The sequence below is a fragment of the Canis lupus genome, chromosome 17 (genome assembly GCF_011100685.1).
Source record: "Canis lupus familiaris isolate Mischka breed German Shepherd chromosome 17, alternate assembly UU_Cfam_GSD_1.0, whole genome shotgun sequence".
NCBI classification, from domain to species: domain Eukaryota; kingdom Metazoa; phylum Chordata; class Mammalia; order Carnivora; family Canidae; genus Canis; species Canis lupus.
Window position 1 is genome coordinate 18,620,696 of NC_049238.1, and position 19,436 is coordinate 18,640,131.

General features: G+C 46.1%; 2 protein-coding genes across 7 annotated transcripts; both read right to left on the minus strand.

Moving 5' to 3' along the window:
• Window positions 1-111: 111 nt before the first annotated feature.
• On the minus strand, window positions 112-6,384 carry LOC119877152 (tumor protein p53 inducible protein 3). The gene is made up of 6 exons (XM_038560902.1): window positions 6,089-6,384; window positions 5,612-5,765; window positions 3,888-4,155; window positions 2,465-2,677; window positions 1,168-1,364; window positions 112-411 (listed from the first exon to the last, which is right to left on the minus strand). Exons 2-6 carry the CDS (start codon window positions 5,747-5,749, stop codon window positions 229-231), a joined length of 999 nt encoding a protein of 332 aa, XP_038416830.1. The 5' UTR covers window positions 5,750-5,765; window positions 6,089-6,384; the 3' UTR covers window positions 112-228.
• Window positions 6,385-10,995: 4,611 nt separating this feature from the next.
• On the minus strand, window positions 10,996-19,380 carry PFN4 (profilin family member 4). 6 transcript variants are annotated; one of them, XM_038560905.1, is made up of 5 exons: window positions 19,253-19,380; window positions 18,486-18,616; window positions 17,772-17,909; window positions 16,921-17,027; window positions 10,996-13,454 (listed from the first exon to the last, which is right to left on the minus strand). In XM_038560905.1, exons 2-5 carry the CDS (start codon window positions 18,600-18,602, stop codon window positions 13,379-13,381), a joined length of 438 nt encoding a protein of 145 aa, XP_038416833.1. In that variant the 5' UTR covers window positions 18,603-18,616; window positions 19,253-19,380; the 3' UTR covers window positions 10,996-13,378. The 6 variants fall into 6 exon arrangements, with proteins under 6 accessions (XP_038416833.1, XP_038416835.1, XP_038416836.1 ...); XM_038560907.1 differs by having other exon boundaries at window positions 19,220-19,367; XM_038560908.1 differs by having other exon boundaries at window positions 19,236-19,357.
• Between the last annotated feature and the right edge of the window lie 56 nt (window positions 19,381-19,436).

Here is a 19,436-nt window from a genome sequence, read left to right on the forward strand (position 1 = left end):
CAGCGGCGCCGGCGGCCCCGCCTCCCGCCTCCCGCCTCCCCGCCCCGCCCCGCCCCGCCCCTCGGCGGCCTCAGTTCGCGGTCGGGGGCTGCCACAGTGAGACGGCCGCCCTTCGCATCTACTCTTTATTTCCTTAGATGGGCTTTAGGTGGGCCAGTGGGTTCCGGGGCGGCCTGCGGTCGCGCCCGATCTCCTTCCTCGGACCGCGGACTTTCTCCAGGGCCTCCTTCACCGAGGCAGCTGCAGGACGATCTTGCCCACGTTCTGGTTGCTCTCCATGTACGCGTGGGCCTCCTGGATTGCAGTCACGGGGTACACCCTGTCCAGCACCGGCAGTAGACGTTGGGGGCTCTCCGTGGAGAAGTGGGGCAGGATGTGTTCTGTGAAAGCCTCCACCAGCGTCTGCTTGTACTTAGATCAGGAAAAGGAGGCCATCAGTCCAGGCAGGGCCCTAACCTTGCCGCTCCCCGCCCTGCTCGGCCTGGCCTTTGTGCGCTCTCCGAACCGTGTACACAGCTGAAAATGCGCACAGGCGGTACCTAACCCCTTCACTACCAGCACGCTGTGCATGCCCGCAAATGTAGAACCTCACTTCTGTACCAGAGAAAGACTGAATCCTGGACTAAAATATTAAAATGTAAAGCAGGGGGTGACCACAGACAGGACTATACAAGCTGAGTTCAAAAGGGATGTTTAAGCTCTGAGGCCCCACGGGTGTGAAACCCTAGGCTGGGAAACATCCCCCAATCTAGCACCTGCTAGAGTGCCACACAGATTTCCATAACATGTAACCTGTTGAAGGTAGAACCTTAACCTTACTCACCTAAGAGGCTTTTTTTTTAATCACACTGAGTTCTGCCTTTGAAGGCAACATCTTGGCACTATTAGAAGTATCTCCTAATATTGTCAATGCTTTTTTCATTCTGTTAGAAAGTTTAAAAAACATATGAAGTATTAGCTACCTTCTTTCTGAGATGTTGAGACTTCTATCGACCACTTTTAATTAGTTCTGTGAAAATGGTTACTTATTTACCCAAAGGGGGGGGGGTTTCTACATAGGCTCTCTAACATTAAGATGTGTGAAATCTTCCTTTCTTGCAGCTATGTAAACACATCACACTTTTGTGGGTAATAATTAAATTGCATGTTTTCTTTTTACTCATTTACCTTTTTGTCCCTGGATCTCAGCAGAGTGGTGATCAGACTTCCTCGTTTAAAAAGTAGCTTTGAAAATAGAGGTCCACTGATGTCCGTTCCTCCCATCAGGCCATAGAGAATCCAGCGACCATCAAGAGCCAGGCAGTTGACGTTTTTCTCCCAGTAGGATCCACCTATGCAGTCTAGAATAAGGTTGACTCCAGCACCTTTCATACGAAACACAGATTTGTAATGCTCGTCGGACACAGAATGCTTTGTGCAAAATAAGATTCCAGGGTACATTTGTGAATATATGGGTATACAGACAGGTGCAAATGGTATATCTATAGGTTGGAAATAGAAACATTGCTCATAGAAACGTTGTTGCTGATGGAGTTTAGGTAGCTGAACTCTATAATACATGTGTGCTCTACAGTTCATCTTTTATGATTCCTAGCCACAGCAAGGGGGAAATGGGGCAATACCATGACCTGATATCTCTCTTGATCCCCCTGTAAGTACAGAACCCACTGACACCCAGTCATGAATGAGAATAGAACAGGAGTCTACAGGGCAGGTGGGTTCACATCTAAATTATGAAGTCTCTGGGATCCCCGGGGTGGCTCAGCAGTTTAGTGCCTGCCTTTGGCCCAGGGCCTGATCCTGGAGTCCCGGGATGGAGTCCCACATTGGGCTCCCTTCGTGGAGCCTACTTCTCCCTCTGCCTGTCTCTGCCTCTCTCTCTCTCTGTCTCTCATGAATAAATAAAATCTTAAAAAAAATAAATTATGAAGTTTCTGCACTGGGTTATCTGATACATAGTTTTGCTAGCTTTGGTTTCATCTCTCCTTTTTGGCTCATGGAAAAATTGAAAGGGATGAGCCAAAAATATACAGATTTGGCTTTGGAATACAGAGGCTCACCCATTTAGGGAGCTACCATCCTAACCCTACTATGACCAGCACTAAACTGGTCTCTGCCCCACACTCCTGATAACCCATTGCAGAGTGACTTGGAAGAAGAGGTCTTGGATAATTCCAATCCAACACTTTGTGATTCATTTGGTCTCTAAAATGTGTATCAATGATCACTTACAAGAATGCACACAGAAACATTTTATTCCTAAACAGTGCCTGCCTGTCTCCAGAGATCAAACACCGGAGTACTAGAATTTGGCTAGGACAGCTGATGGAGATCAGAGGCAAGACAGATCCAGAGCATTTAGCAGAGGCAAGACAGATCCAGAGCACTGGCAAACTCCAGGCTGGTGAGGGTTTGATTTAATCATCTCTGAAATTCCTATTGGTCTGCAGAAGCTATTGTTTACCTTTGGTGAATTTCAGTGTTGCTTCAGAAAAATCCTCTTCTTTGTAATTGAATCCAGCAGCTGCTCCAAGCTTTTCTGCCATCTGAAGCTTGTGCTGGGAGCCAGCTGTGACTAGAGGAATAGCTCCAGCCATCCGGGCCAGTTGGATGGCAGCTGTGCCCACACCACTTGCTCCGGCATGGATTAGCACAGAGTCTCCAGCCTGAACGTTTCCTGTGACACAAAGTACAGGAACCATTGTCTTTACAAGTGCTACACATTCCCCATGCAGGCATATTATACCCCATGCACCTGCCCTGGCCCACCAAATGCCAAATCTCTTGCTCTCTTAAGAGAGCATAATGACAGCTCTTTATTGTTTTCCTGCCTCTTGTCAAAGTGGGAAACAACCTTTTGAAATACTTCCTCCATAGGAAGCAGCCACATCCATAATGTACGTTTTACTTATGGAATAACACTGAGACATGCATCTGACATATACCTTAATAAGAATAACCGCCATTCTCACTGTCACCATCTGAAGCCAGTTCCTCTTATGTCTGAAACTGGCCTCCAGCTGGTCTCACTGATCCAGGCACCACGCACAATCACCAGGCTCCTCTTCCTAAAATGGAGCTTTCATTACCTCACTTTCTCCTCAAGATATAAAGTGGTTCTCAGTGGGCTTTTGCATCAAGTCCAGACAATGTACCATTCAAGGCCACTAAAAGCCAGTCCCAGTCTCATCTTTCACAGATAATAATCATCATCCTTCCGAGTGGAGCAGCTGATTTCACCTTGACACTCTCCTAAGCCACCTTGGCCTGTCTTCTGTCCCATCTCAATTTTACCCATCCTTCCAGTCCTCCTTTTCCAGAAAGCTCTCTCTGACCACCCATGGCCACACTAACTCTTCCCATCTTGACTTTCTATTGTAGTTGGAAACAAGGCCATCGTCTGAACTCTGTGGTTGTCTAATTCCTGTGCATGTCTTGTCTTCCCAGTTTCACTGAGCTCTCTGACAGCAGGGACAAATCATCTTAGGTTCCCTCCCATTAGCCCCTGGCTGGCTTCAGTGGGGAGGAATAAAAGTTGATTGGCCCCTTCTACTGCACTAGGGCTCGCAGAGAGAAGCCCAGCAGGACTTTGTGCGGCTGGGATGACTGGTGGGCCTATGATGTGAAGATATGCACATGCCTTCTATCCAGTGCTTTCCAGACTTTCTATCTGCTAACCGTGATTTTCAGCCTCAACATCAGGCCATTGCTAACATGGTATGAGGACCTGATACTACTAGTAGTACATTAGAATGAGGTGCTGGGGTTGGGTATGGCTTGGCGGCCAGCCCAAAGGTGCCCCAGAGGACTGCTGGGTTTTGAGGTGGGGGAGTCATGAAGTAACTGAACCACACTGTATAGAGTGAGTTTGGGGGGGGCCTCCTCACCCAAGAGATGTAATAGCTGGAAGGCGGTAAGCCAGGCCTCTGGGATGGCTGCAGCCTGGGATAGGGTCAGTCCTGCTGGGATGGGCATGAGGAGCTCTTCAGGGACAGTGACATATTGAGCCTGTCCCCCGCCGGGCAGCAGAACCATGGCTGGGTCCCCAATCTTCCAGTGCCCCTGGCAGGCAGGCCCCAGCTCTGCTATGTGTCCAGATGCTTCCAGTCCTAAAATGCTGCTGGCTCCTGGGGGTGGGGCATATCGGCCTTGTCTCTGCACAAAAAAAGGGTGCACTAAGTGGTGAGCAAGATCAGAAATGTGTATGTCACTATCCCTGACCCTCTACCAATAGCCCCCCTTTTTCTCAGAAAAATCAGGATAAAGTCAGGTTTTATAAATCAGGAAAAGAGACAGGAGAAGTAATTCAAATAAGACACTGAAGGTCGGGGGCAGCCCGGGTGGCTCAGCAGTTTAGCACTGCCAAAGAGCCCAGGGCGTGATCCTGGAGACCCGGGATTGAGTCCCACATTAGGCTCCCTGCTTGGAGCCTGCTTCTCCCTCTGCCTGTGTCTCTGCCCTCTCTCTCTCTCTCTCTCTCTCTGTTCTCTTATGAATGGATAAATAAAATCTTAAAAAAAAAAAAAAAGACGCTGAAGGTCACATAATCAGTGGATGTCAGAATTGGGAGCTATTAGCTATTGACTTTATCTAAATGCCTTGTTTTACAAATGGAGGAACTGAAACCTGCGGAACAAAACCGTGAACTCCTTTTTTTTTTTTTTTAAATATTTTTTTCTTTATTTATTTATGATAGTCACACACAGAGAGAGAGAGAGAGAGAGAGAGGCAGAGGGAGAAGCAGGCTCCATGCACCGGGAGCCCGACTTGGGATTCGATCCCGGGTCTCCAGGATCGCGCCCTGGGCCAAAGGCAGGCGCCAAACCGCTGCGCCACCCAGGGATCCCAAAACCGTGAACTCCTTAATGATAGTTCTTATATATTTAAGTGCCAGGCTTTGTATTCACTCACTGCAATCCTCAGAAGCCTCTGACTAGAGGTTTCAGGGTAAAGTGAAGAAGAGAACGTGAGCAAAGAGTGTGCACTAGAACCATTTGAGGAGCTTTTTCAGAGTATACATGCCTGGGTTCTGGTCATGCTTATTTTGGAAAAGTGCCCCAGTTGATTCTGGCACACATTTCTCAATTACCCCAATTGATGCAGGTGGCTCAGTTTAGCACTTCAAATAGCAAAAAAACAGAAGATTCCTCGAGTACAGTCCCCTGCCAGTTCCAGGGCCCTCAGAGTGGAAAGAATGCAGACTTTGTAACCACAAAGCCCTGGATTTGAATTACAGCAGCCCTGTGTGGCCTTGGGCGTATTGCTTAACCTCTGCCCCTCAGTTTCTTTATCTGAATAATAGGAATGGTAAGCGGGGTTGCCTGAGGGGTAAATGTGATAGAGCAAGGCCTAGAGCCACAACCCCCTCAACAAATGGTAGTTCCCATCTCCTTATCTGGAAACTGGAGCGGATGATGGATTAGCACAGGGTGGCTGCTGCTTTGTAACTATCCCTGTATGTGGTCTTAGAAGCCCCAGCACACATTCTGCAGACACGTCTTGATGCGTGTGACTGGCAGTGCCCTAGGTCATTCCTCCATCCGTCTGGTGAATGTTTACAGAAGGCTCTGGAGTCCCACCCTGCCGCAGCCACAGCCTGACTCTTGGGTACCTGAAGTAAATCGGCACGGTTCAGGGCGCTGGCCGCCACCTTCAGGAGGACTTCGCCCTCTACTGGGCTGGGCTTGGCCACCTCCTTCAAGTAAAGGTTTTCGGGTCCTCCCGGCTCGTCGAAGTGCACAGCTAACATGTTCTCCGAGGACACCCTAGAAGCAAGGGAGGGAGCCCGAGGCTCTTTGCGGAGCGCAGCGCCCCCTGCCGGCCAGCGGCTTCCCTTTGGGTCTCCAGAGGGTCTGGCCCTCGCCGCGCCCCGCCCTCCTTCCTGCGGGGTCCCTGCAGCCTGCGGACAGATCCCTCGCCGAGGACACCAGTTAGGGCCGATGGGACGGGGACAGCCCCCGGCTTGGCTGCAGCGGACGGGGAGACACGGAAGAGCGTGAGGCAAGCTGCGCTCCCTCGGAGTTGGGAGCCACCCCCACCCCACCCCACCCCACCCCACCGGCCCGGGCGTGGGTTCCCGGACACTTACTGGGGCCCCACTCTTCCACCGCTTCCGGCGGCGCGGTCCTGCGCTCGCGGCCCTCGGGCGCCTGGAGGAGAGCCCTGACCCGGGGCTGCCTCTGCTGCGAGCGCCAAGGACCGCGGGGCTCCGGGCAGCGTGCCAGCGGTGGGACTGGCCCGAACCGACCTCCAGTCCTGCTCCTCCTTCCCCTTTTAAGATGCAAAGTTAGTGACAGCGAATCAGGTTCTCTCTCTCTCTCTCTCGGCCTGGGAAACCCGTCTTTCTTCCGGCTGCAGGACATGTTTCAGCCCTCACTGCCTGCAGAGAAAGCGTCCTCTCCCTAGGGATCTCACTCTCTCTCTTAAATAAACGAAATCTTTTTTTTTTTTTTTAAGATTCTATTTATTCATTAATGAGAGACAAAGAGAGAGAGAGAGAGAGAGAGAGAGAGAGATGGGCAGAGACACAGGCAGGGGGAGAAGCAGGCTCCATGCAGGGAGCCCCATGCAGGACTCCATCCTAGGTCTCCAGGATCAGGCCCTGGACCAAAGGTGGCACTAAACTAATAATAAACTAATACAAGAGAGAAAAGTGGAAAAGATTCTGGAAGAGGAGGAAGTAGGCCAAGACACAAAGGGTTGAGCCAGAGAATAAGATTAGTTTGGCCTTCCCTTCAAATGTTTCCCTGTAGAAACATATATATCCATACCCTGCATGGTGTTCAGCACCTACAGAGAAGTCCTTCTTATAATCAAACCCACTGTGGCACCCAGCTTCTGAACCACCTCAATTTCCTTCTTGGAGCTTGTGGTCACCAGGGAAATGGCTCTAAACATTTTGGTCAACTGAATGGGGCAGCTGTGCCCACATCTCCAATGTCAAGAGGAATGAGCACTGTCACCCCCTCTTATATACCTCTTATGGCAACAATCTAAGTTAGAATATACTTAGCCGGACACCTGGGTGGCTCAGTCGTTTAGTGCCTGCCTTCAGCCAAGGGCATGATCCTGGAGTCCTGGGATCCAGTCCTGCATTAGGCTCCCTGCATGGAGCCTGCTTCTCCCCCTGCCTGTGTCTCTGCCCATCTCTCTCTCTCTCTCTCTCTCTCTGTGTGTGTCTCTCATGAATAAATAAAATCTTAAAAAAAAAAAAAATACACCGAGCCAGCAAAGGCACAGGGGAGAGAAGATATAGGGTTGGCTTTGGAAAGATAAACTATCTATTTTACTGAGGGTGTATTGAGAGACAAGTCAAGGGTCAGGTTGGGCCTGGGTCACAGAAGGCACTGAGTGGGAGGAGCCATCCAGAGTTTCAGAGCTGGGTTTGTGCAAAATCAATCCAGCAGGCAAACAGAGTTGAGGATCAGAGAGTTCTGAAGGGGCCTCCTGAGCCAAGAGTCTAGAGGGCTCCTAGGACAGCCAGCCCTAGGACAGATGCCTGGGCCAGTTTGATACCCTCTTTTTTTAAATTTTTATTTATTTACTCATGAGAGACACAGAGAGAGAGGCAGAGACATAGGCAGGCTCCACGCAGGGAGCCTGACGTGGGACTCCCGGGATCATGCCCTGGGCCAAAGGCAGACGCTCAACCACTGAGCCACCCAGGTGTCTCTGATACCCTCTTTGTATAAGATAAGTGGAACAAGAGTCTATCCTCCACTGCCTGCAAAGGACCCAGAAGGACTGAAGGACAGTTTCCTCCCTTCTGGGGATGAAGACAAGCAACTGGAACTGCTCTGAGAAACCTGGTTTTGCCTCACATCAGTCATAAAAATTGCCCACAATTGTTGTCTGTATGGAGAACAGGTTCTATTGACATTGGGGTTAGAGGCCAGAGTGTGTCAGTGCACCGGTGAGGGACTCAGAGATGAGGGTTAGGGCAGTTAGAGGTCTGAGTTGGTGTCAGCAGTTAGCTTTAGGTGACAGGGCACGACTGGTAGGAGGAGTCTCCAGGGGTTGAGGGTCTTCCTCACTCATCCAGTGTAGCAGCTGGAAAGCAGTGAGCCAGGCCTCCAGGATGGCTGCAGCCTAGGGCAGGGTCAGTCTTACCATGGTGGCATGGGCATGAGGAGCCCTTCAGGGACAGTGACATATTGAGCATGGCTCCTGCAAGGCAGCAAAACCTGCTGTGTCCCTGATCTACCAGTGCCCCTGGCAGGGGGCTTTAGCGCTCCCCAGTGTCTAGATGTCTAGAGTCCCAAAATGCTGCTGGCTCCTAGAGGTTGGGAGTAAGTGGGTCTAATAAGAGGGGTCCAGGGTCCAATGTCAGTCCTCTTGTTTGCTGAAGGCAGATGGCCATCCCATGAAGCAGGTGCTTTTCTTAAAGCACGTCCTACTCCAATTCCCTTTCTGTCAAGATCCAAATTTTGGGATTGGGTGGTGATTTTTGCAGCAGTATTTCATGGTCTCCCACATCTCTGGCCTCTAGAGTCTCCTCAAAGGTTTATATTTTAGCAGAACAAATAAGATCTTCTGCATTAGGAATGAGATGGAGGCACTGATCTGACATTCAGTTGCTGTTGCTGCTGCTTTAAGTTAAACGGTGTTGAGGGCCCAGAATAATGTCTTCCAGATGTCCAGCGGGGTCCCAGCTCCTTCAAAGGCTTTTGCACAGTGCCACAGAGTCACCTTGAGGCAACAGCTGCTCTGGTGACCAAGCCTAAGCTTTGGCAGCCCAGCAGCTCAGTGATGACTTGTGGTTCTGGAGCAGAGTAAGGGCTGACAATTTTCCCTGGAGGAGCTGGAATAGCTCACGTCTCAGTTGTTCATGCCAGCTACGTGCCTGCATGACTTCCTCTGGGCTATTTCTTCCCTCTCTCCTTGGGAACTCCTCACTGAGGTTGGTGGGGCAAATCCCAGGAGCAGGGACTTGGGAAAGCTCTGGGAGAGAGTAGGCTTGGAGTCAGACTAGTAGGGTCCTCTGTCCCCATCTTTTGGGGCCTGCTTCTTTGGCTACCCGTCCCTGTCATCTTCCTGGACACACATCCATGTGATTCAATGTCCAAGGCACTTCTTTCTCTGGGCAGTGGTCTTCACACTTTATTCTCAACTAGACAAAATTTTAAAGTTGATATCCTAAAATATTTAATCTTAAATTTAAATAGTGCAAAAGATATGATCTCTGGTCATAAATATTAACATTTAAAAACTTGTATCAGGCTTTTCTTTATTTATTTTTAAAGATTTTATTTATTTATTCATGAGAGACACAGAGAAAGAGAGGGAGAGGCAGAGACACAGACAGAGGGAGAAGCAGGCTCCATGCAGGGAGACCGACGTGGGACTCAATCCTGGGTCTCCAGGATCACGCCCTGGGCTGCAGGCGGCGCTAAACCACTGAGCCACCCAGGCTGCCCTGTATCAGGCTTTTATTTTATTTTATTTTATTTTATTTTATTTTATTTTATTTTATTTTAATCTTATTTTAAGACTTTATTTATTGATTCGTGAGAGACACAGAGAGAGAGAGGCAGAGACACAGGCAGAGGGAGAAGCAGGCTCCATGCCGGGAGCCCGAAGTGGGACTCGATCCCGGGACTCCAGGATCTCGCCCCGGGCCAAAGGCAGGTAGGTGCTCAACCGCTGAGCCACCCAACCATCCCTGTATCAGGCTTTTAAATGTATCAAGTAGAATCCAGATTTCAGAATAATTTGATATTTATAATCATCCACTAAAAATGCACAAAACAGTTCTTTAACAGTTGGAAGTTTTAAAATGTCATTTTTCTTCTAGTACTCATATTTTGATTCTACTTTTCTCAGAGAATTTTATACTGCTGTATTTTATGCTTTATTGATCATTTTTACCTAGAACAAAAATGTATATGAAAACTGACCCTAATTTAAAAAGTTATTTCCTGGGATCCCTGGGTGGCGCAGCGGTTTGGCGCCTGCCTTTGGCCCAGGGCGCAATCCTGGAGACCCGGGATCGAATCCCACGTCGGGCTCCCAGTGCATGCAGCCTGCTTCTCCCTCTGCCTGTGTCTCTGCCTCTCTCTCTCTCTCTGTGTGACTATCATAAATAAATAAAAATTTAAAAAAAAAGTTATTTCCTGTGACCATAGGGCTCTAAGTGTTAAATTTCTTCTGGATTTTATTTTTTATATATATTTTAATATTTATTCATGAGAGACACAGACTGAGTGAGAGGCAGAGACACAGGCAGAGGAAGAAGCAGGCTCCTCTCAGGGAGCCCAATGTGGGACTCGATCCCAGATCTCGGGATCATGACCTGAGCCCAAGGCAGGCGCCCAACTGCTGAGCCACCCAGGCGTCCCTCTTCTGGATTTTATTATCATTACCATATGACAATATTCTTAGTCCACAGTTGATCAAAACATTATTTTGAATTTTTATATTAATTTAAGTATTATTTTAAATATTAATAATTATTGAACATGAAAAGTAAAATTTTATTGGAAAGACATTTCTTAATGACCATTGGAGGGGTTGAATTTTTCCAAGTAATTATTACGTCTGTGGATGAATATTACTCATTGCTGGAATGAGACTGGGATCAACATTAATTCTCTTCCTATTTTTCATTTTTATAGACAAGCTCTGGTGAACCTAATTTGCATAAATTAGATGGGGAAAGAGAATTTCATTATAGGAATGTCAGCCAATTCTCTGAATAGCTCTGAGTTATATGATTAAAAACTATATAATGATCTATCATGAAAAATTATTTTCAAGTGATCTATTACCTGGCAACTTAATTTGGTCTTTCTTCAATTTTTTTGAAAGCAAAGACTTGGGAACCACTCAACCTGTTAAGGATTTGTTACCCAGCCATAAGTGTTGTTCAGGTTCTTAGCTTCTGGGTTTATACCAACAAAGTTTTGTGAAGATTTATCAAATGATTATTAATTATATCTGCTATTTTTTCCACTTAGAGACACCTTGTTTAAATTGATATGCTCACAAAGGATCCAGAAAGCAAAAATGTTAATTTTAATATACTTTTGCCAAGACAATTTAAAAAATCAAATCCTTCTACCTTATCATATACTTCAAATATATTTTCATTAACATCTTGGAGCTGTAGACTTAATTATGAAAAACATCTGTGACGTTCTTATTGGCAAAGTCAGTCCTCGTTGTTAAATAATCAGCCAAATAAAATTACTTTCTATCAGAGAAGGTTTCTCATTTTTTAAGTAATCATGTTAATACATGTCTTATGACAATCATCTTGCTTCTGAATTTTAAGAAATAGATAAGACATAGAGCCTTCCTCTCCTAGACAAATGATAAAAAGATTTGCACTATTTCTCACTAATGCTCTTTTTACTTTATTCTCATGGAACTCTACTTCACATATATATGATGTAAAATTTGACAACAGGGGATGGATTTTTATTTTACTTGAGGGAGAGAGAGAGAGAGCAGGGGGAGGGAAAGAGGGAGAAGTAAACTCCCTGCTGAGCAGGGAGCCTGATGCAGACTCCATCCCAGGACCCCGGGATCATGACCTGAGCCACCCAGGTGCCTCCAGAGGATGGGTTTTCAGACATACAAAATATTACAAATATTTTGAATTTTCCTTTCCTCTGGCACACTGCAATTTTTGCACTCCAAGCCAAGCATCACAGTAGACTGGGGCTGGATGAGAGTAGACCTTTCTTTCATATGGAAAGGGAGCTTGGGGAGGGGAGGTGGGAAGCTAGAGCTGATGTGACAGTCACAGCAGTTTTACGCAAGTACATATGAGAGTTGAGGATCTGGGAAAAAGTTAATTACTTAAATCCATTCATGTCCCCCCCTCCCCCCCTTCTAAAGTCTTTGTGGACCTCCAGGACACAAATCTCTAGTTTGGAAACCCCTGATGTTTCAGAAGATCATCTAGTCCCCGGGTTCCTCGGTAGCTACTAGGTAGGTGCCTACCATCAAAGAGTCACTTTTGTGGGTCTCTCTGAATAGCTGGACACAGTTTTGTAATGAGAATTACAGGAAATAACTGGACAGATCTGCATAGGAGGGCTCCAGACAGTGAGGCAGTTGCCTTGAGGAGGTTTACAGAAAGGGCCCCTACTAGGCACCCAGCAGTGCCATGGGTGTGTGTCCAGGAAAGGCTGGCTGATCAGCTGGTGAGCAGGCAAGAGGCTTCATGATGGCCTTTACCACTTTAGAGATCACTGTGGTCCAGAGTCAGACCTTTTGCCTTGCAGGCTCAAAACCCCAGCTTGACAGCATGTGGAGGGGGTATATAATCCACATGACTTAAGTTATAAAATCTAGATGTCAGTGTACTGATTTATAAAGAGAAGTCATTGGCATGAAGACTGATGTTAAAATCTATACATAGATCTACATGGAAAGCCCCAGGTGGCATGTTTTTGGAATTCAGAAAATTGTACCTTGCTGCTTGATAAGACCAAGAACTATAAGAGGTCTAGGACCTGATGCCAGTGGTGTAAGGTGTTACCTTCTCAGGGACACCTGAAACTGCACCAACCAGACTGGTCTGGAGTTGCTATTAGGGGAAAGAAAGATCCATCATGCTCAGAAATGGTGAGGGTAGAATCCTGAATTTTCAAAACAGGTCCTATAACTCTCCACCCTTATTGTCCTGACCAGGAAAGGAGATGAACCCTTTCTGGAGAAGAGTGCATTCATTAATCACACTAAGTAATGTAAAGTAGCAGGGAGATAGAGTTAAAAATATTTTTGAGTTGATTCCTAAAAAACTCTTTTGACTTTTGAAAGGCCTTTCCAAAGGTCAACAAAAATTAGATGCCCTCAGATAGTAGGGAGTGTGGAATGTCCACCAAATTCTCTGACTAGTGGCCCAAAGTGTGGCCTTTGTGTTGCCCTCCTCCAAAAGTCCCACAGGGGTGGACCAGATGGATGTCACACTCGTAGTAAGCTGCATTGCAGGATGGGACCACTGAGTTCAGGGAGCTTAACTCTTTTATAGCAAGCAGTAAGATAGTCTGCTCTTTGTTCTGAAGTGAGGCATTACTTCATTGTTCAAGGTTGCTTCCTGAAACATTGCCCTGAGAAATGGCTTGGATGAACAGTGGTTGGGCCCTTACATTCTTGGCATACCCAGCAAGACATATGGGAGTACAAAACACTCATGGAGGAATCTCTCAAAATATATGCCCCAGGCAGCTATCAGGGTTCTCACACTCAAGCCAATGACCAACACTTAAAAACAAAGAGCAAAAAACATGTAAAGCTTATTGAAGAATTCCAATTAAAGAAGAGGATCTCTTGAAATAAGAAAAATTGCTCCCTTAACTCATTCTTCCCTTTCAGTATCTTTTTCCTAGTGTTTCAACCACAAACTAAGGCATTACTTTTTCTTCAGGATCTATTCCCTAAAATAATAAAAGCTGTCTTTCATAGTCCTCTGATGACTTAATTTCCTTTTCTTCTTAGATATTCTCCTGAAAAGAAACAGAATCTGGTTATTATTTGTGAGCAATGAATTGTCAATACAACATGCTTCATTATACTTATTCCACAGGGGATCCCTGGGTGGCGCAGCGGTTTGGCGCCTGCCTTTGGCCCAGGGCGTGATCCTGGAGACCCTGGATCGAATCCCACGTCGGGCTCCCGGTGCATGGAGCCTGCTTCTCCCTCTGCCTGTGTCTCTGCCTCTCTCTCTCTCTCTCTCTCTCTCTATCATAAAAAAAAAAAAAAAAAAAAAAACCTTATTCCACAGACATTGGGAGTGACTACCATGTGCTAGAGATGAGAGATACAAGGATGACTGGATAGCTAAGACCCAATCTCTGCTCTCAAAGATATATATATATCTCCTAGAATCTTTCATAATAAAACATTTTTAAATAGTCATAACTCTTCATTTCCCAAATTTTCTATAATTATCATGTAGAATTTTTTGATAGAGAAAAATATAAGAAAACAGAAGCAAAGGAAACAGAAGTAATGAGACAAGTAACTGGTTCCTTAGTAGGTGTTAGCCTCAACCATCCCTCATGAGAATCCAACCCCTTCCGAGATAGCCTGTCCCTTCCTAGAGCAGTGGGATTTTAGTAGCATGATACCAGCTATCTCCTTCTAACTAGTACATACTCTTTGGAGTCTTTTGTGATCCTAAACCAGAATCTAAACCTTTACTGCCAGCCACAGAATCTACTTTACATGGTCAGGCAACATCCCTGGTCACCACAGGAGACCTGGGGAATTAGCTCTGGGCCCTAACTGGTAGGATAGAATCTGGCCTCTTGATAGCTTAATTGCCCATTTTCCTAGCCTCATTTTCTATATACTTTTAATTAGCCCAAATCTACAGGTTTGTTTTTTTAAGATTGTATTTATTTATTCATGAGACACATAGAGAGAAGCAGAGGCAGAGGGAGAAGCAGACTCCATGCAGGGAGCCTGACGTGGGACTCGATCCCAGAAATGTGGGATCACTACCGGAGCCGAAGGCAGACACTCAACTGCTGAGCCACCAGGCATCCCTACAGGTTTGTTTTGTCTTCTTGCTCCAACCCTAGTCTACTGAAACTGAACCTCCCTCAAATTTTGACATGTGTTCAGAAAAAGGTTGTTGTTAATAGATTGTTTCTTCCAGGTTGGATAGAGTTCCTTCTATTAGATGCTTCCAAAGTTGTGTCCTGTCCAGGCTCAGTCCTGTTTACTGTTAGAATACCTCATTGCCAGCTATGTAGCATGGTTTATGAAACTCCATGCCAGGAAATATTTATAACGACTGGGAAGGTCTGTGCATACATACATTTGTGTGTATTTTTTTCTGTGATGGTACTTATTTTCTCAATTTTTTAAGATTCATTTCTCTGAAGTCTTCCCTGATTCTGTTAGGCAAAAGTCACTCATTTATTTGCTCATCCAATATGTATTATTGCTTACTCAACACTAGACACTGTCTTAGGTACTGAAGATAGGAGATTAAGACACAATTGTTTTGTTTGAAGATTTTTAAAATTTATTCATGATAGACATATATATATATATAGAGAGAGAGTCAGAGACACAGGCAGGGGGAGAAGCAGACTCTATGCCGGGAGCCTGAAGCGGGACTTGATCCTGGGACTCCAGGATCACGCCCTTGGCTAAAGGCAGGTGCTGAACTGCTGAGCCACCCAGGGATCCCCTGAAGATTTTTTTTTAAAGATTTTATTTATTTATTCATGAGAGACATGGAGAGAGAGTGAGAGGCAGAGACATAGGCAGAGGGAGAAGCAGGCTCCATGCAGGGAGCCTGATGTGGGACTCGATCCCAGGACTCCAGGATCATGCCCTGGATGGAAAAGAGACACTCAACCGCTGAGCCACTGAGGTGTCCCAAAGACTTTCTGTAAAAAAGATTTTCTTTATTTGAGAGAGAGAGAGAGAGAGACAGAGAGAGAGCACGAGTGGGATGGGAGTGGGGAGAGTGGCAGAAGGAGAGTATGAGGAAGAAGCAGATTTCCTGCTGAGCAGGGAGCCCCATGTGTGGGGCTTGATCCCTGGACCCTGGGATCACACTCTGAGCTGAAGGCAGACGCCCAACTGACTGAGCCACCCAGGTGGCCCTGAAGATTTTATTTTTTTATTTTTTATTATTTTTAAAAATATTTTTATTTATTTATTCATGAGAGACAACAGAGAGAGAGAGAGAGAGGCAGAGACATAGGCAGAGGGAGAAGCAGGCTCCCTGCAGACAGTGGGACCCTGATACCAGGACCCCGGGATCATGACCTGAACCAAAGGCAGATGCTCAGCCACTGAACCACCCACATGCCCTGAAGATAATTTTATTTAATTAATTAATTAATTAATTAATTAATTCATGAGAGACACACAGAGAGAGAGACACAGGCAGAGGGAGAAGCAGGCTCCACGCAGGGAACCTGATGTGGGACTCCATCCCGGAACTCCAGGATCACACCCTGGGCCAGAGGCAGGCGCTAAACCACTGAGCCACCCAGGGATCCCTTGACAAGTCTTTGAAATAGGCAGTGACATTCTTCTAGGGACTCAACTGCCTCGATGTTAATACTTTGCCAAGGACAAAAGGCAATCCTAGCCCAAACCCCATGACCCCGTAAGTCTACTTTAACATAAAATTTCTTTCTTTCTTTTTTTTTAAGATTTTATTTATTTATTCATGAGAGATACAAAGAAAGAGAGAGAGAGAGATTGAGAGAGGCACAGACACAGGCAGAAGCAAGCTCCATGCAGGGAGCCAGACTTGGGACTCAATCCTGGGACTCCAGGATCACACCCTGGGCTGAAGGCAGCGCTAAACTGCTGAGCCATCCGGGCTGCCCAAATGTAAAATTTCCTTTGGAAACCTCCTTTATCTCTATCCTTCCCCCAAGATACATGTTGTTAATCATTCCCCAAGCATATGACCCACTGATATACATCTGAAGGGTCTCATGACTGAGTTTTTACTCAATAGTAATAAATGATCTTTCCTAACAATAGCTAATCCCCTCAAAATCCTGGAAACCTTGTTCCCAAAATACCTGGGAGGCTTACGCTACCTCTAACCCCCTCCCAACTTGAAAGTGTATAATGGGCCACTCCTCAGGACCCCAGGGTAGCAGCTGTTTCTGCCTACCTGTCCTGTCCCCATGCTTTGATAAAACCACCATTTGGCACCAAAGATGTCTCAAGAATTCTTTCTTGGCCATAGGCCCTAGACCTCACCCCACCAAACCTCACCTATATTCCAAAACAGCATCACCTGGAGTCCATTTTTTGCAATGGCTGTTACACTCCATTGTTCCAGTGGATCTGTAAGTAACCCTAGTATCCTTCCAATAAATTCCTCCTTTCCACCCTAGGTGGTTTGTATTGGCTCTTAGTTACTGACAGTGAGAAGATCTGACTACCATAGGGAAAGAGGCATGGGGGAGAGGGGGACAAACTTACCCTAGCTTCTCTGTGGCTTCCACACAAACACTAGGATACATGCCTTCGGTGTAAGTTGCCACCAGAAGATATAGATGGGTCTTCACAACCACCACACCAGTTTTTTCCTGGATAAAAGTAAAACAGATTGTTTTCTTTTGATTCTAGTCACAGGAGTAGCAGTTATACTATGGTCACACTTGTGCCATTTCTTTACTTCCATACACTCCTATCTGTATTTGGACTCTTCACTATTTTCCACTAACTTAGTTGTTTTTTCTAAAAAAATTGCGAACTTGTAATATTGTATGTGTATTTAGAAAAAGTTCCCCAACTGACTGTAATATACCCCTATCCTAGTGAGAACTGATATAATGAGAAGGTAATACATTTTGGAATTGGACAGCTTTGGGCTTGAATCCCAGTGCCTCCATTTTCTGCAGCATGACTAAGGAAGTTATTTAACCTTGTGAGGCTACTTACTTTATAATGCTGATGAAGTGTGCTTAACCCATAAGATAGGGCATCCAGTAAACGTGAATTTCATCTCCTTATTTCCTTATTGAAGATGTCTTAAATATAAGAATGCTATAATTTTTTTTTTTTTTTTTTTTTAGATGAAGGAGGATGTAGAGTATAGAGTACTGAAAAGAGATACTTCAGGCAAGGTTCAGTTGATAGATTCTGGAATGAATAGTTCTCAACTAAGCTCTCCGTTCGTACTTTCTTTTACATATTCCTTTCTAGCATTAGATTTCTGTCTCAGACATTGCCACTGGAGTAAAAGGCCTAATGTTTTATAAACGAGATCAACAAATTGGAATCAAATTCTTAAGGTTTTACCGAGCTGTCTTCAAATCCTGAACACTCACATTCTTAGCATAAAGAGAATAGTCATCTGCCCGGATACATTTGTAATCCTTTTCCTTGAAATACAATCCTTCTCTTCTGGTTTGTAAAGGGTTCTTGGCGAATCCATTCACAAGTGTTCGGACATCACCAGGCATTACCTGCAGAAGTAAAGAGTGAGCAAACTGTGGCAGGCTGGCCAAATTTGGCCCACATTTGTTTTTATAGGCTTGCAAGCTAAGAATGGTTTTTACATTTTTAAGTCAGTAGATTTAAAAAGCACTAGAATAGGGACGCCTGGGTGGCTCAGCGGTTGGGCTTCTGCCTTCTGGCTCAGGGCGTGATGCTGGAGTCCTGGGGATCGAGTCCCGTGTCGGGCTCCCTGCGTGGAGCCTGCTTCTCCCTCTGCCTGTGTCTCTGTTTCTCTCTCTCTGTGTCTCTCATGAATAAATAAATAAATCTTTAAAAAAATAAAAAATAAATAAAAAAGCACTAGAATAGTATTGTGTGATTTGTAAAAATTACAGGAAATTCAAATTTCAGTGTTCATAAAGATTTGTTGGAACATAGTCACCCCCATTCTTTTATGTATTGTATATGCCCCTTTTCCTATTAAAACTGCATTGCAGTTGTGACACAGGTCATATAGTCCAGAAACCTAAAATGTTTACTATGGATTTTTCCAAAAAAAAAAAAAAAAGGTTAAAATGCTTACACCCAAACTTGCTTTTTCTTACACTAAATCCTGGCGATGCCACACACAAGCTTCGCTCCTGGAGTTTGATGAGTGCTGCACTGTCCACATGCTTTGTTCCCAGGAGGGTATCTAACAGCAAGTTCTGCAAATGACTCATGTGTTCCCTCAGCTCTGAAAAAGGGAACCACAGTTGAAAGGATTCGCTCTGGCCAGCTTTGAAAAGGCCCCTGAATACAAACCTCCCTAAGGCCCTTTCTTTGGACAGTTTTCAGCGTGTGCGCTCGGGAAGTAGTGAAAATGAGGAGTGAACACGGTGGTCCGTCATCAAATAGCCATCAATAAATACTCCAGGAGGAAAACGGAAAAACCACGGTTCACACGGTGAGTTTGGAAAATCACTGCTCTTCATTATCTAGTTACGCTAATGGTTCGCATCAGAATCACCTGAGATTATAAACCCAAACACCTGCGAGGTGCAGCCACTGATGCAATCAGCGGGTTCTGAGTCTTCACGTTCACTCACCCCTGACCGGCACCGGCGACTACTATGGGCCCTGATGCAGGGGTCTAAATACACTAAAAAGGCATTTAAAGCGGCATTTTCCGTACAAGTCCGCACGTTTTGGGCCGTCCTCACAGGGACAACCTCCACAAACACTCTTCCTTCTAGGGGATGCTGAGGGCAGGCGCCCCTTTCCGGACACTCCCGCGCAGTGGTTTACCCCACGGGGGTTCCAAGAGGGACTAGAGGCGGGGGTGGGGCGCGGGGCTAACTAAAGTCCAGTCGTGCCGGCTGGGGAGGCGCACAGGACTGGGAGGGCGCGGTGACCGAAGCCAGAGCAGAAAGGACCACGCAGCGACGAGACCAAGGAGACCAGCGCTCCGCCGACGTCTGCACGGTAGCCGGGCAGCGGCTGGTCAACGGACGCGGGGGAGGGCGGGGCGGGAAGGCGACGGGCCTAGCTATTGGCTGAGACATCTGCCCGTCACC

Coding starts and splice junctions, on each gene's coding strand:
- LOC119877152 (XM_038560902.1), bottom strand. CDS start 5,749: ATGTTAGCTGTGCACTTCGACGAGCCGGGAGGACCCGAAAACCTTTAC. Junction 4,156..5,611: donor ACCGTGCCGATTTACTTCAG/GTACCCAAGAGT, acceptor TTTTTTGTGCAG/AGACAAGGCCGATATGCCCC. Junction 2,678..3,887: donor CCAGCTATTACATCTCTTGG/GTGAGGAGGCCC, acceptor TTTGTGTCACAG/GAAACGTTCAGGCTGGAGAC.
- PFN4 (XM_038560905.1), bottom strand. CDS start 18,602: ATGAGTCATTTGCAGAACTTGCTGTTAGATACCCTCCTGGGAACAAAG. Junction 17,028..17,771: donor ATTCTCTTTATGCTAAGAAT/GTGAGTGTTCAG, acceptor ACTTTTATCCAG/GAAAAAACTGGTGTGGTGGT. Junction 13,455..16,920: donor GAAGCCACAGAGAAGCTAGG/GTAAGTTTGTCC, acceptor GTTTCTTTTCAG/GAGAATATCTAAGAAGAAAA.